This window comes from Electrona antarctica (genome assembly GCF_951216825.1).
Source record: "Electrona antarctica genome assembly, chromosome: 13".
Taxonomy (NCBI): Eukaryota; Metazoa; Chordata; class Actinopteri; order Myctophiformes; family Myctophidae; genus Electrona; species Electrona antarctica.
In genome coordinates, this window is record NC_136794.1 from 40,359,404 (window position 1) to 40,374,422 (window position 15,019).

At 38.0% G+C, this 15,019-nt stretch overlaps 2 protein-coding genes across 4 annotated transcripts; one reads left to right on the top strand and one right to left on the bottom strand.

The window, feature by feature from the left end:
* Positions 1-3,536, bottom strand: LOC306935148 (heat shock 70 kDa protein 12A-like). Its single transcript, XM_079518046.1, has 4 exons — positions 3,263-3,536; positions 2,870-3,094; positions 2,593-2,764; positions 1-1,088 (listed from the first exon to the last, which is right to left on the bottom strand). Exons 1-4 carry the CDS (start codon positions 3,533-3,535, stop codon positions 61-63), a joined length of 1,698 nt encoding a protein of 565 aa, XP_079374172.1. The 5' UTR covers position 3,536; the 3' UTR covers positions 1-60.
* A 164-nt stretch (positions 3,537-3,700) lies between these two features.
* LOC306935717 (uncharacterized protein) lies at positions 3,701-8,928 on the top strand. Of its 3 annotated transcripts, none has more exons than XM_079518896.1 (16): positions 3,701-3,764; positions 4,084-4,130; positions 4,828-4,875; positions 5,245-5,292; positions 5,659-5,715; positions 5,936-5,977; positions 6,161-6,208; positions 6,455-6,523; positions 6,659-6,839; positions 6,961-7,062; positions 7,146-7,220; positions 7,477-7,736; positions 7,971-8,070; positions 8,199-8,279; positions 8,362-8,436; positions 8,620-8,928. In XM_079518896.1, exons 1-16 carry the CDS (start codon positions 3,762-3,764, stop codon positions 8,803-8,805), a joined length of 1,422 nt encoding a protein of 473 aa, XP_079375022.1. In that variant the 5' UTR covers positions 3,701-3,761; the 3' UTR covers positions 8,806-8,928. The 3 variants fall into 3 exon arrangements, with proteins under 3 accessions (XP_079375022.1, XP_079375021.1, XP_079375023.1); XM_079518895.1 differs by having other exon boundaries at positions 3,712-3,748; XM_079518897.1 differs by lacking the exon at positions 8,199-8,279 and having other exon boundaries at positions 3,712-3,748.
* The last annotated feature ends 6,091 nt before the right edge of the window (positions 8,929-15,019 follow it).

The following is a 15,019-nucleotide window of genomic DNA, read 5'->3' on the forward strand; positions in this document are numbered from 1 at the left end:
TCTATCCTTTGACCATCGTTTATGCCAATTGCACTTAGTCGCTCTGGATAACTAGTAGTTTTATTTGCTCAAAAAGTCAATTTTCACTGAGTTTGTTGACTTGGAATCCACATCAGTGGCTGTGGCTGTGATTTCTGTGAAGCCAAATTTGACTTGCAACTGGATTTCACGATCCATCCCTCGAGTAGTATTTGGCATCTCAATGTCAAATGAGTTAAGTTCTTCTATTCCCCACTCATCTACATATTGAGGATTCTTCCTTTCTGTGCGATAAAAGCCAAAATTGACTGATGTCTGGTTTCTTGTTACTGGGGTGAAGATGTGGTCTCTGGTTTCATCCCAACCCACATCTTCATCTATTGTCACCAGTGTCGAGAAACAACCACGACACCAGTCACCCTCCTCGTTGGAGTACAACTTATCAGCCTTATGCTTTGATGCATCAAACTTTTCAGAGACTGCAATGCCATAAGTAAAGGCACTTTTTCGTGATGCCACTACCGCAGGGGTTCTTCCAAACATGACAGCTCCCTTCAAAATGGCCTGCTGGGCCATCAAAGGGCAAAGTACTTTGCACTGAGCACCAAACCGTTTGGTAATGTGTGTGCGCAGAATCTTACTAGAGGCATAACCCCCCACTAACACAAGGTACTCGATGGTGAAATCCTTTTTCAAGATTTCATTGATACTTTTAGTGATGCCAGTCAGACTTTCATCAAAGAAAGATCTCAGCCTCTCCTTTGAGATTTTGATCAAACCCTCATCCCAAAGCACACCTTGCACTGCCTTAAAGTAATTCTCCATTGGTTGCCTTTTCTGGGCTAATGCTGCCAAGTTAAATGGGCAGGAGATCTCCACATCATCATCCACACATTTAAGAACAGAGAAGTTATACATCAGCTTTTGAAGCTCACTGGGATATGTTGTTTCATACTCATTCCAGAGATCATCAGAGAATATTTCCTTGAGGAAACATTTGAACATTTTGTTAACATTCTCCCCTCCCAGACCGTTACCAGAGGCCTTATGCAGCTCTTTCAGGACTCCGCCATCCAATACCTCATGCACCGTGATGTCAATGGTACCACCTGTAAGACAACAATGTTAGGCTTTAAAAAATGAGCGCAAGAATGGACAACAGAATAAATGATATAGGGCATAGCAGTGGCGGCCAATTGTTTATGGTTACTTTAAGCTTGGAACCAATTGCCACCCAGTCTCCAAGTTAATCATGACCATAAAACATTTGATTCTGTATTATACTATATTTAATAAATTCCCCTTTTTTGCAGTTTTCAAATATCCATTGACACAGAATCAAATGTTTTATGGTCATAAAACATTGATCGCCCTAAAGGGTGAGGGCGTGTGCACGCATCCACGTCGTTGACGGCAGACTACTGGTTGAGCGCTGGTGCTTTGGCATGGGGACCAACCAACCAACCAACCAACCAACACACACACTGACGGGAAATGCTAGATTACATGGTTAACTGCGACCTATGACCACCACACCTCCTCCCCAAAAATGGCTGATGTACAAGCTCACAAAGTGTCACAACATGACACGTTGAGAGCTTGTAGATCTGCTATTTTTGGTGAATGTTAAATGTCAAGTGTGAAGTTATTTTCAATCTGTCGTAATGGAAACTACTATTCTCTCAAGTTGTCTTCGTGAGATACTGTCTGTATCTAAGGGGGAAGGATTCACATATTTACATGCCGTAATATGAGAAATGTAAGGTTCTATAAAGTATCAATTAAATTCAGGGGTGTCCTGAATTAAAATGTTATTTGCAGGGGTGACCTGAGACAAAAAGGATTGAGAACCACTGCCCTACAGTGAAGTTGCACTTATTTAATATAATTGTTTGCAGTCATATGTTTGAAAAGCAAATGATTTCTTAAGACGTTTATGTAGTTTATGGTGAAACAGCTCTCAAATTCACTCTTTTAAACTGTTAACAATTTTTTTTAAACAAATGCTGATTCTGCCAATAATATACATAGCATAAGCATATACAGTGTGTATAATAGATTTAAACACTCTTTTGTTCCCCTGTCAATCAAAATGCTCAATCAGAGATTGCCGAATGCACTTTACTGACTCAGAGATTCAGGGATTGCCAAAAGCACTTTATTGACTAGTTGCACTTTATCAAGGGAATGTGTGCAATATCTCTGTTTTGTGTATGTTGGGTGTTTCATGGTGTTTTTCTTTTTCGTATGTGAACGTGTCTGTTATTTGTATGCAGCTGTGACTCTGTCTCCAAGACAAATTTCTCCCAAGGGAGACAAATAAAGACAACCTTGAACCTTGAACTTTGAACAGCAGTTTTTCCCGCATTGTATTGCTTTGAGAAACTGAGAGCGGTTTTACTATAAATTATAAAAATAACTTTTTCGGATTATCAGTGGATTGATTGATTAACATCATGATGAGGTAAGTACAAAACGCAAACCTCTACCAAAGTGTCATTGTGTGTTACTGACTAGACTGGGAGAAATGGGGAAGAAAAAAATACTTCCAAATGAAAAACTAAACTAAAACAACAATAAAACCATCAACTTAAAAGTCACAGCACAACATACCTCCACAATCAACGACAATGTATTGTGTTCCAGGTTGTTGTTGCAGGGTGGCATTTGTTGTGTTCTCGTCAACAAAACCATCTGAAGGCAGCTGCTTACACCAGATGGAGGCTGCTTCTGGCTCCAATGCGATGACCAACTTGTCTGATTGGCTTTCTCTCACAATGCCAGCCTGAAAGAAAGAAAGAAAGAAAGAGAGAAAGAACAACAAATATTATTTAATTTCACACATTAGTGTAGAAGCTATCCTGTAGATATATGTACAGTATGTAATAACCTCAGTTGCTGCTTTCCTCATGAACTGTTTTGCGGAAGCATCCCAAATAGCAGGAAGAGTCAGAACCCAGGTGAAGTCAGACGCAGTGAAGGTGCGTCCCCCTGTGTTTTCAGCAATGTAGTTCAGTGCATGGTCCTTCAGGTAGCGTAGACTTTCTGTGATGACTTTCAGTGCTCTCATCTTTTTGCCATTTATGGCTGTAATCATTAGATCCTCGTTGAGTGCCTGGTTATAATTGATACATTGTTAATTTTATATATATATATATATATATATATCACTGGGTAAATACTAATTGGATAAACGTATTTACCCAAAACAAAAATATTGACCTATAGATATGGATTAGAATTTTTACATTATAACATTGAACCCATTGTGTGATTTACTTACTTTTCCGTAGAGTTCCATCTTAAAGTTTTCAAAGAGAAGTGTTTTCTTGGCCATTTCATTTCCCTTCTTGGTGTATTCCATTTTAGCATTATAACCAAATTTGAGGAATTCCTCATTTTCGTCAAATAGAATACATGTAGGTGTCTTCGGGGTGCTTAAATCATGTTCTCTTCCCCATTGTGGAACAATGGGATCTATGTTAGCTTCTCTACCTTTGATACTAAAGGCGTATCCACTGTAAGCTGTACCGAAGTCTATTGCTATTATAAACATATCCCCCATATTGGAAACCAGAAGAAAGTATACTGAAATGAAAACGGATGGCAAATATCCTAGTTTTTATAACATGAGCACCCCGTGGTATGTCACTAAGCCCCACCCTTTGGACGGCCTATTTGTACAGTGTACATTGGTGCAGGTGACAGACCAGCTTCAAGTGTCGACACAAATCAGATGTGGGGCAAGACAGACGAGAAGACCAAACCGGTAAGCAGTGAAAATGGTAACTTTTTATTCATGTTTATTTAATGGAGGATGTGATAGGCAAGTTGGTTTAAAAAGAATAAAATAATAGGCTATGTTGTTTATTCATGACTAGGAAATAAAAGTAAAATGTAGTCCAAGCAACATGATGAACAAATATGTACTTCCCTTTAAAAATGTTGATAATGTAGTAGCCTCTTGTTTGAATGGAAATATGGTAATATATTAACTATATAACTCCTTTCATCACTAAGCATTTTGTTCTTTTATTTGGTCAGACAGCATAATGTTTTTGATAAATAATAGGCTACTTAAAATATATATGTTTACACCTACAGGCTGCTTCCTCTGGTCGTGGGAAGGACAAGCAACCTACAACCTACAAGTAAGTAATATTGAGTGATCTTATATTGAGTTATTGCCCGCAAATCGGAGCATGCACATTTCTTTATTTGATCTCATGATGAGACTGTTGTCAATCACGTTTACCAACTGCCTCCAAACGTTCTTCCGTCAAACCTATTGATTTGAATCCTAAACACAGAACATTTAAGTAATCTTAGTTCATCAGGCACAGCAGCATAGCCTACTGTGAATACAGGAACCTTGTTTCTCATTTTAAAATTGACTCAAATGTTTGATACCAAAATATCCTCTCTTTATCCCAACTTCACTGAATTCAGAACATACCTTTCAACCTATCGAAGGTAGAGCTTTGTTGTTTTGCAACATTTCTCTGTTACTTCACAACATTACATAAAAAAACTAAAGGATAATGACGCATGTGAACTGATGCCATGGGTGGTGGATACAACCTTTTAAGTTGTCTTCACCTGGGCTAACGTTTCACTTTATTGGCTCTCTTTCTATTCCATAAGCCTAACATTTTCACATACTGTAGGGTTCTCAAATCTGCAAATGTATGACTTGAGCAACTAAGCATGTTATTTGCAATTTGTTTTGAAAGCAAGATTATTTGCACACAGATGGAATGTTAGTATATGAGTGAGAATGCAACTTATGGGAGTGGTACTACCAATTTAAATGTTTTAATAATGCAAACTGATTCACGCTTTTAACAGTGATTATGGGCCACCAAATGATACCTACCAAGACGGACGTAATCCAAGGTAGCTACTGTACTTTTTTATGATTCAAAGTTGTCCTCCTGGAGACTGAAAACTAAAGGATAATGACGCATGTGAACTGATGCCATGGGTGGTGGATACAACCTTTTAAGTTGTCTTCACCTGGGCTAACGTTTCACTTTATTGGCTCTCTATCTATTCCATAAGCCTAACATTTTCACATACTGTAGGGTTCTCAAATCCGCAAATGTATGACTTGAGCAACTAAGCATGTTATTTGCAATTTGTTTTGAAAGCAAGATTATTTGCACACAGATGGAATGTTAGTATATGAGTGAGAATGCAACTTATGGGAGTGGTACTACCAATTTAAATGTTTTAATAATGCAAACTGATTCACGCTTTTAACAGTGATTTTGGGCCACCAAATGATACCTACCGAGACGGATGGATTCCAAGGTAGCTACTGTACTTTTTTATGATTCAAAGTTGTCCTCCTGGAGACTGAAAACTAAAGGATAATGACGCATGTGAACTGATGCCATGGGTGGTGGATACAACCTTTTAAGTTGTCTTCACCTGGGCTAACGTTTCACTTTATTGGCTCTCTTTCTATTCCATAAGCCTAACATTTTCACATACTGTAGTCTCAAATCTGCAAATGTATGACTTGAGCAACTAAGCATGTTATTTGCAATTTGTTTTGAAAGCAAGATTATTTGCACACAGATGGAATGTTAGTATATGAGTGAGAATGCAACTTATGGGAGTGGTACTACCAATTTAAATGTTTTAATAATGCAAACTGATTCACTCTTTTAACAGTGATTATCGGCCACCAAATAAACATTATACCAACCAAGATGCCACACATAAAGCAAGGTAGCTACTGTACTTTTCTATGATTCAAAGTTGTATTGCTTTTTTCAGTTTTAGCGCAAAGGATGTATGTAATATGTATGTACTCATGTTTAGAGCCTCTACCCATGATATTGGTTACCCTATTTGTCACACTTGTAAGATACACAATACAGACTGGTATATTTCTTACTATTCCATATTAACTGAAGTCTTTATCTCTGTTATGCATTTACCAAATTAGATGTGGCAAGTGTGAACACACTGTGCGAGAATGTAAAGAAAGGTGAGTTTTTTTTTTTTTTTACATTTTTACAAATATATTGTATATATTTTGTTATCATTAATATGCAGTACTCATTGTAAGAATTGATTGTCTCCACCAGGCCGAAGGCATGGGGAGAGAGTATGTTTTGTTAATTCTGTTCTGAAGTGTTTTATAATTATTTCCAATATGTTTGCAATACAGTATGGATCAGATGGAGCAACATTACACAGAGAAACTAAAGAAGGAAAGGTAAATATTTTTCCAAATATGTTACTCTATATTATTATACTAAGTACACTATGATTTCAAGATGTGAAAATTACTTTACACCTTGGTGTCATCTATTTTAATTGATGTCTAATTATTTTCTGAAAAATACATTATATCAGATCACCTTGAACACTAAGACATACAAGGATAATACAGTAATTAATGAAATTGTTGATCGGGGAGTTATAAGCATACATTTTCACATGAATCATTTTCCTCCCTCAGAACCGCACTGAAACAATGTAAGACCGCACTGGACGACTGTAAGGAAGAATTCAAATCATTCAAAAGCAGGTATGTAAAATTATTCTGAAAAAAGATAATGTAATTTTACATACATTTCCTCTATTAAGACTCTTGTGCAACTACAAATAAATGAAAAGATTGTTGTACAACATGAAAATCTAATCTTTTTTTAATCTTATGAAGAATGGCAGTCGATCTAAAAAATGAATTGAAGGCAGGGGATTGTGAGAGCATGGACAGTCCTGTTAGCACGACACAACTGAGAAACATGTATGATAAACTAATCTACATCAAGTGGACTGAAATCAGGCATGATTTGAAAACAAAGAATGAAGACAGCAAGTTGGCAGATGAATTGATTCGGGTATGTATACATGTGATGACTGAAAGTTGTGCTGTTACTGATTTATGTTCTGCAGTCTCCTTATTCAATTCTTAGCTTCATTTACTAAATCCATGCACCCAATGCTTTTATCATCATATAGGGAATGTTTGAGGCTTCAAGAAAGGATATGGATGCAAAGAAGAAGCAATTGGAGGAAATGTTTGCACTCCACAAGCACAGCACGTCACCATCACCCAAGGATGTACGATGACATGATTACAAAGAAATACCTCATTTAATCTTGTACTTGTGCAGTTTTGTTAATTTTCTACCTTTCTCATACAGGTAGTGTACAATAAATTGGCTGCCCAAAATCTACAAATGGCTACATACCACAGCAGGAAAGAAGAGGTTGTTAAGGTATGGTTGATACACATCAAAGTTCTGTGCGCTACAAAAGTATAGCATACTTATGCTGTAGTGTACATGAAGCTTGTATAGACGAATAGACTATAGGCTATTCAGGTCAATAGAGGAAACGGTAGTGTAAAGTGCATGCGTTTAGGGTGGGTTGTGGTTTTATGAATCATTGAATGAAATTATGAGATTGTTTAAGGTATACATAGAATCATTCAAAATCTTAGTTTGTCAATATTGTCCATATTGTCTCATAAAGGTTCCGTTCCGGAAATACCAAGAGAGGGTCCCTACAGAGTTAGCATCACCATTCAGAGATCTGGCTGCTGAATGCTACTGGTTGGGTTGTTTGATGGCTTTAAACAATCCCCCACTTCAGCCTGACTGGGAGAGTCTTATTCCTGATAGACCGTCACCTGATGCTTGGAACTTCTTCCCAAATGCTATTACGATTACTTCCAGCATGGAGACGGAGCCAATGATTAAGATTACTTCCAGCATGGAGACGGAGCCAATGGAGTAATGCGTTTAAGGATGTCTGGTTTTAAATGAGTGTTACTAAATGAATGGGATGAATTGATTCAAGATTCAAGAGGTTTTATTTGTCACTGACTTATACAGGTACAAGCAGGGAAATGCTTGTACCTATATTTGTTAACATTCATTTGCACTTAAAGTATTAATTGTAAAAAATGATATTTCTAGTCTGAAGTGTCTTATAATAATTTCCAATATGTTTGTATTGTAATACAGTTTGAAAGCCATGTATGAAGAAATCTCCAGCAAGTGGTCTAAATTCAAGGATGATTTTAAATCAAAGGAAGACAGAATGCTGGCAGAAAAATATATTCGGGTATGTATACATGTGATCACTGAAAGTTGTGCTGTTACTGATTTATGTTCTGCAGTCTCATTAAATTCTTAGCTTAATTTACTAAATCCATGCATCCTCTAACACCCAATGCTTTTATGATGATTTAGGAAATGTTTGAGGATTCAAGAAAGGATATGGATGAAAAGAAGGAGGATTTTTTTTTCATCCACAGCACGTCACCCAAGGATGTATGATGATACAGTATGATTACAAAAAAAACCCACATAAATCTTGTACTTGTGCAGTTTTGTTAATGTATTTCTCATACAGGTAACAGTGTACAAAAAACAGGCTGCCCAAAATCTACAAATGGTATACCACAGCAGCAAAGAAGAGGTTGTTAAGGTATGGTTGATAGTTACACATCAAAGTTCTGTGCACTACAAAAATATAGCATACTTCACTGTGCAAGATTCTTATGCAGCCTGTAGAGGCTATTCAGGACGAGAGAGGAAACAGTAGTGTGATTGTTTAATGTAAGCATTCAAAATCTTAGTTTGTCAATATTGTCCACATTGTCTCCTAAAGGTTCCGTTACTGAAATTGGAGAGGGTCCCAATTGCATTCAAAGATCTGGCTGCTGAATGCTACTGGTTGGGTTGTTTGATGGCTTTAAACAATCCCCAACTTCAGCCTGACTGGGTTGATGCATGGAATATCTTCCCACCTAAGCTTACTTCCAGCATGGAAGTACCAATGCAGCAAGGCAGTTAAAAAATGTCTGGTTTTAAATGAGGGTTACTAAATGATTGGGATGAATTGATTTGAGATTCAAAAGGTTTTATGTGTCACCGACTTACAGAGGTACAAGCAGTGAAATGTATTTAATAATAATAATCTTTACATTAAAGGGATAGTTCACCATTTTTTAACTTAAGTTGTATGAAATACTTGCTATTAATATAGTGGTTGCAACTGTATTACTTGATTGCCCGAGTCCCGTGGTGGGAGTTCTGCACTGGTTTTGGTGAATACCCTTTATGGATGATGATGGTTTTACCTGAAATTTCATTTTCTGTTTAGCTGAGAGACAGGGAGACCCCTGCTACTGATACAAATACAAATAAATGAATGATTTTTTTTTTTAAACTTACAACGTAATACTCTCCATCTTTTACATCATGCAGGTGTTATAATTGAATTCATTATTATTTGACAAGATAAGGTTTATTGTCTATTACTCTATACGGTTGCCTGCAATACAGCATTTGCACTGATCGAAATTGGTTGTCCCCCTTCTGCACTGTGGGACCATTCTGTCACACTTAACAGAGGTTTTAGTATACATGTATGCAGTACAGGATTTTGTAAAATAACAATTTTGTTGTTTTTCCAAGTGTGAACACACAAATACTCAAAACACTGGAAAATGAGTATGGAATTGGGCCACCATGTTTTGTGGACCCTGTTTGAACAGCGGCCATGTCACCTCTACAGCACTTATTACACCCAGAATTATTTGTTTTGTTGGCTATTATGTAGACATAAACAGAATTCTAACATGTGACATTTTTAAACAGCTAGTCATCGTGCATTTTTTCATTTTTGTTGAAAACAGAAAATCATATCAAAATAATGAGATATTGGTTAATTAGATTGAGAACTACAGCTTATTCAACTGAAGTCAAGTTAAAAACCAAATCACCATTTGAATGGCACACAGCTAGCTCTATTCTTATAACTCGCAGGCATGTTTAAGCTTTTGTTTCATATTTACATGTCGATGTAAGCTCTGACACTTTTGTCAGTCATACTCTAGAATGTCTAGGATCTTGCTGTGCTATTAACTAATTTCAGACAAAAAAAAACAAAACTGAATATTGGCTCCTACCGCCATGACTCGGTGCAAATCAATCTGGCCCATCATGAGAACTGACCTGCAAAAATAACCATGGCAGTGATATAGTTTGGCCACGCGAAGCTACATAAAAGGGACACAGACAAACTGAACAGGTACAAATTAGGGTGACTATCCACTATGTGCTTGGCCGCCAAATTAAAATTGTTATTTTTTTTCTCTCTTGCAAAGTTGGAATCTTGTTAAAATTTGAACAATAGATTTTAGAATAAGATAAAGATAAAGATAAAGATAAAGAAAACTTTATTGTCCATTCAATTTACATAAAATGGAAATTTGTCTTTGGCACACCGGCAGTCAGTTACAACAATAAAACATTACAAAAAATACACAGGTGCATTAAGATACTATATAAAAATGCATTCACATTAACATAACAACAGTGATCATGAGCAGTGGTGATTAGACTATTTAAACATTTTCTTATTTAAAATGTCCACAGCAGTTGGCACAAACGAAGTTTTGTAACCCTTCTTTTTTGCTAATTTTGCCCTAAGCCTCCTGCCCGATGGCAACAAGTCAAATTCAGAGTGAAGAGGGTGGGTAGAATCATTGTAAATCTGAATTGCTTTTTTGGTTATGGAGCGGTTGTATATGTCCTGAAGTTGCAATTGTTTATCTCCAATGATCTTACTTGCCTGGTTGACTACCTGGGTGAGCTTGTTTTTATCTCTAACTGAGAGATTCCCAAACCAGGACACAATGTTAAAAGTGAGAACACTCTCAGTGAGTGATCTATAGACCATGGTCAGGGTGTGTTTACTGGCATTAAAACTTCTCAGTTTCCTGAGAAGATAAAGCCGCTGCCTTGCCTTTTTGTAGATGTTATCTGCATTGGTCTGAAAGGTGAGTTTATTGTCTATGGTCGTTCCCAGATATTTAAAGTCACTGACCTGCTCCACTTCCTCCCCACTCATAGTAACAGGCCTAAAGATGGACCCTGAGCCCTCTGCTCTTGACCCCCCTCCCAAACACAGCTCCTTGGTCTTAGTGACATTAAGGTCAAGGAAGCTGCTGTCAAACCAGGTGGCAATACGGTCGATGTGCTGGGAGTAAGAGGCACTGGAAACGTCCTGCAGGCAGGCAACCAGGGCCATGTCGTCAGCGTACTTTATGAGAGAGAAGTCTTTGTTGTTATATTTCAACTCATTTGTGTATAGGGAGAATAACAGAGGGGATAAAACGCACCCCTGTGGCACGCCAGTGTTTAGGACAAGGCAGTCAGACAGAGTGTTATTAATACAGACTCGCTGGGGTCTCTCTCTCAGGAACTCCCTAATCCACAAAATGAGATTGCTATTGACGTTCAGGTCACACAGGCGTTTTAGGAGAAGATGGGGTTGGACCGTATTAAAAGCAGACGAGAAGTCCATAAAAAGGACACGGACGTATGTTTTGGGTTTGTCTAAATGACTATGTATTTTGTCCAATAAAGTTAGAGTGGCATCCTCTACACCTCGACTGGCTCTATAAGCAAACTGCATGGGGTCCATGCACTTAGCTGTTTGCAGTGAGAGCTCCTTACTCACTACACGCTCCATGCATTTGCTTAATAGAGGAGTGAGGGCGATCGGTCTAAAATCATTTGGCACTTTTGCTCGTGCCGTTTTTGGCACAGGGACAATGGTTGCCGTTTTCCAGGCCTGGGGGACAAAGCTGATATTGAGAAACATTTGGAATAGTTTGGTAAACATGGGTCCCAATTGGATGGCACATTCTTTCAGGGCCCTTCCCTTGAGCCCATCTGGCCCGGTGGCTTTGTGAGGGTTAACCTGCTGGAAGACTGAAATGACCTCCTGTTCATTAATTGTCATAGGGACAGGTGTCAGCCCTGCACAAACAGACTTGCATTCGTCACTGAAGTCATGTGTGTCAAATCTAGAATAGAAAATATTCAGATCGTTTGACAGTTTAACAGGGTCGTCACATGGAGGGGTTGCTTTTTGTTCCCTACCCATCATTGCATTCAGTCCCCTCCAAGCATCCCTTGCATTGCCGTTCCTCAGTTTCTCTTCAACCTTGTCTTTATAGTCTGTTTTCCCTTTTTTAATCATGCGATTTATTTCCTTCTCTAGGTCTCTGACTTTAATCTGGTCTCCCTCCAGAAATGCTATTTTCTTTTGATTTAGAATATGTTTAATTTCTTTATTGACCCATGGTTTATTATTTGGGTAAATTCTGACCTCCTTTGTTTTAATAACATTGTCAACACAGAAATTGATATAACTGGTGACAGTATCAGTCAACACTTCAGGGTTATTACAGGAAACCTGGTCATCGAAAAATAAGTCCCATTCAGTGGCATCAAAACAGCCCCTCAACTCTTCAATTGAGTCCTCTGTCCAGGACTGAATGTGCTTGACAACAGGCTTCTCCCTCTTTAGTTTCTGACGGTACTTTGGCAGGAGGTGGATGATGTTATGATCAGACAGTCCTAGAGGTGGGCAGCATCTGGGTACATAGGCGCCCTCTACATTTCCAAAACACTGGTCTAGGATCTTATCCTTCCTTGTAGGACAGGTCACATATTGTTCCAGGTTTGGCAGGTGGGTGGACATAACGCACCGGTTGAAGTCACCCAATAAGAATATAGGATTGTCAACAGAGTTACGTTGCGCCTTATTGTAGCTGGCAGCTATGCGCTCAGCTGCTAGAGCAAAGTTTGGACCAGGCACATATACCAGAATGACTGTGATTTGCCCAAACTCCCGGGGCAAATAGTGTGGTCTAAAAGAAACAGTCATAATCTCGTAATATGTAAACAGTGGATGGATGATTAGTGCAACAAAGAGATGGCTGTAACGCCTCTGGTTCGAGCACAGCTGGAGCCATGTGTTGCACATCTTTCCATATCTCTACCATGAGCATCCTGTCTCACTACACTCAATCTCAATCAAATTAAGCAAAACTGAAAACAAACTAAACGACAACACTTAATTAAACAACCCCAAACACTATTTGGTGAAGAGTCCAAGGCTGTCATAGATGCACAAAAGCAAAAGATGATCAAATAAATCTAGATCAGTCTTGATCTAGGGCAAAAGGAAACCATACCTTTATGACGTCCTTATCTTTCCTATATGACTGCTCGTTTCAATAGACACTGTGGATTGCGGTTTTCTTTTTCAAATTCATTTTTGGTTCCTATTCATAAAAGAGACAAAGAAAATGGATGGGACAATAATATATTTATGTGTCTTCAATAGATCATTGGACAATGAGTATACTGTTAGTACTGTTCCGGTACACGACTTTATTTTTAGTCATTTATTAAACAGTGTTGATACGATTTCCATGTGCTACGTCCAACCAGGGAAACTCCCCCTGTCAGGTGTAAAGGAGCAACTTGGACACTTATGCATGAAGGAAGCTTGAGTTCAAGTCCGTTGCTCTCCCCAGGTTGGCGGAGGGTGTCAAAGTCAATAGACTTTGCTTTATTAATACACTGGTGAATTGTACATGAACATCCCTTCTGTTACTGTAGGGGTTGAAGTTGAAATTTACATGAAACAATCTTAATAACATTGCTCTGTTTTTGCATTGCCTAGGTTTAGTGTTAACCACGTTCAATGTGGCCATTATAGGCGAAGAATTTCATGCAACAAAGTCCGAATTTATAAAGCAGTGCTTAATTGATTTGTATGATATGCCTATATCAAATACAATACATGCCTTCGACAGGCAGCCTCTGTAGACATTTTTAAAGCACTGTTTAATTAAGACCTACTTCTACACTCTTGCTTTTAATTGAACTTTTAAATTCCTTGTTATTCATGTCCTCACTGTATTGCATTACTGCTATTATTTTAATGTTTTATGCCTTGCTTTTATTTAATTTGCCATTGCTCTGTAAAGCACTTTGAGCTGCATTTCATGTCATGAAAGCTTCTATACAAATAAAGTTTTATTATTATTATTATTATTAGGAACACCTTCAGTCAATTTGGTAACTTAATCTGAGTACCTATCATCAAAAAATAAAGGAAAAACAGCGCCTTGCCAGTCAACAGTCTATCTCGAGAGATAGACTGCACTGTGTTATTCAGTGAAGACCCTTATTTTGAAGGTCCACGGGTCCCGAGATGTGTAGTGGAAGTAAACAAATGCTGTGCTCAGTGACAGATTTTCTTTCACCAGGAAAATACATTTTGTAAACACCATCATCATTTCTTTGTTATGGTCTGTTGAATAAAGCTTGTTTTTGACCGAAAACGCAATATGGGAAAATATATTTTTTCTAAATCTGTATAAATAACGTGCAGGATGTCTAGGCGGATATGGCAGCCACCAAGCCTTCTGATTGTGTTCTGCCTCGCTGGTGTACTGCTGGCTGTTCTCACCAAGTACAGGATCGGGGTCAATATGAATACTCAAAATATCAGAGTGTCTCAAATATCTTAATCCAATATCTTTGTATCCGAGAGCAAAGAGCGAAGCTGTGAAGAAGATTTGCATCTATTGCATTACATTTGTCACAGTGCGAAGAAATATCTGGGTATATGTTATGTAATTTTAATTTGGAATAATTAAGTCTATGTATGACTGTGAATTACACCTTTAATGAGCCTAACGATATGCTGTTGGAGGACAAGCATAAAAAGCTTTTTTTTGTACAGTACTGACTACAGTATGTGGACCATGGTGACATGAATCAATTCTTGATAAAATAGCTTCTAATATATTATTTATGCCCCAAAATCTATACATCTCAGTCACACTATTAAGGCAACCGGCCGGTTCCACACGCTGCACAAGGTGCCCTTTTTCACTTGAGCACCTGCCCCTCAAAATGTCTGTGCACGCCACTGCATCCAGTCCTAGTATTTCAGAAATAACAGACCTCACATCCAGTCCTAGTATTTCAGAAATAACAGACCTCACTCCAACCAGGCTTGGTTATCTGAACTGACTTGTATATTAGACATGGAGAAAATGTGTTATGTTATGATGGATAATTCAAGCAAGTTCCATGCGATTTGGCAGCAATTCTTAGAATTCTTTTCATTTTATGCTCTCAAGAGTTAAAGATCTATAAGGGTCCATTTGGTTACTCTCTATCATTTAGCTGGG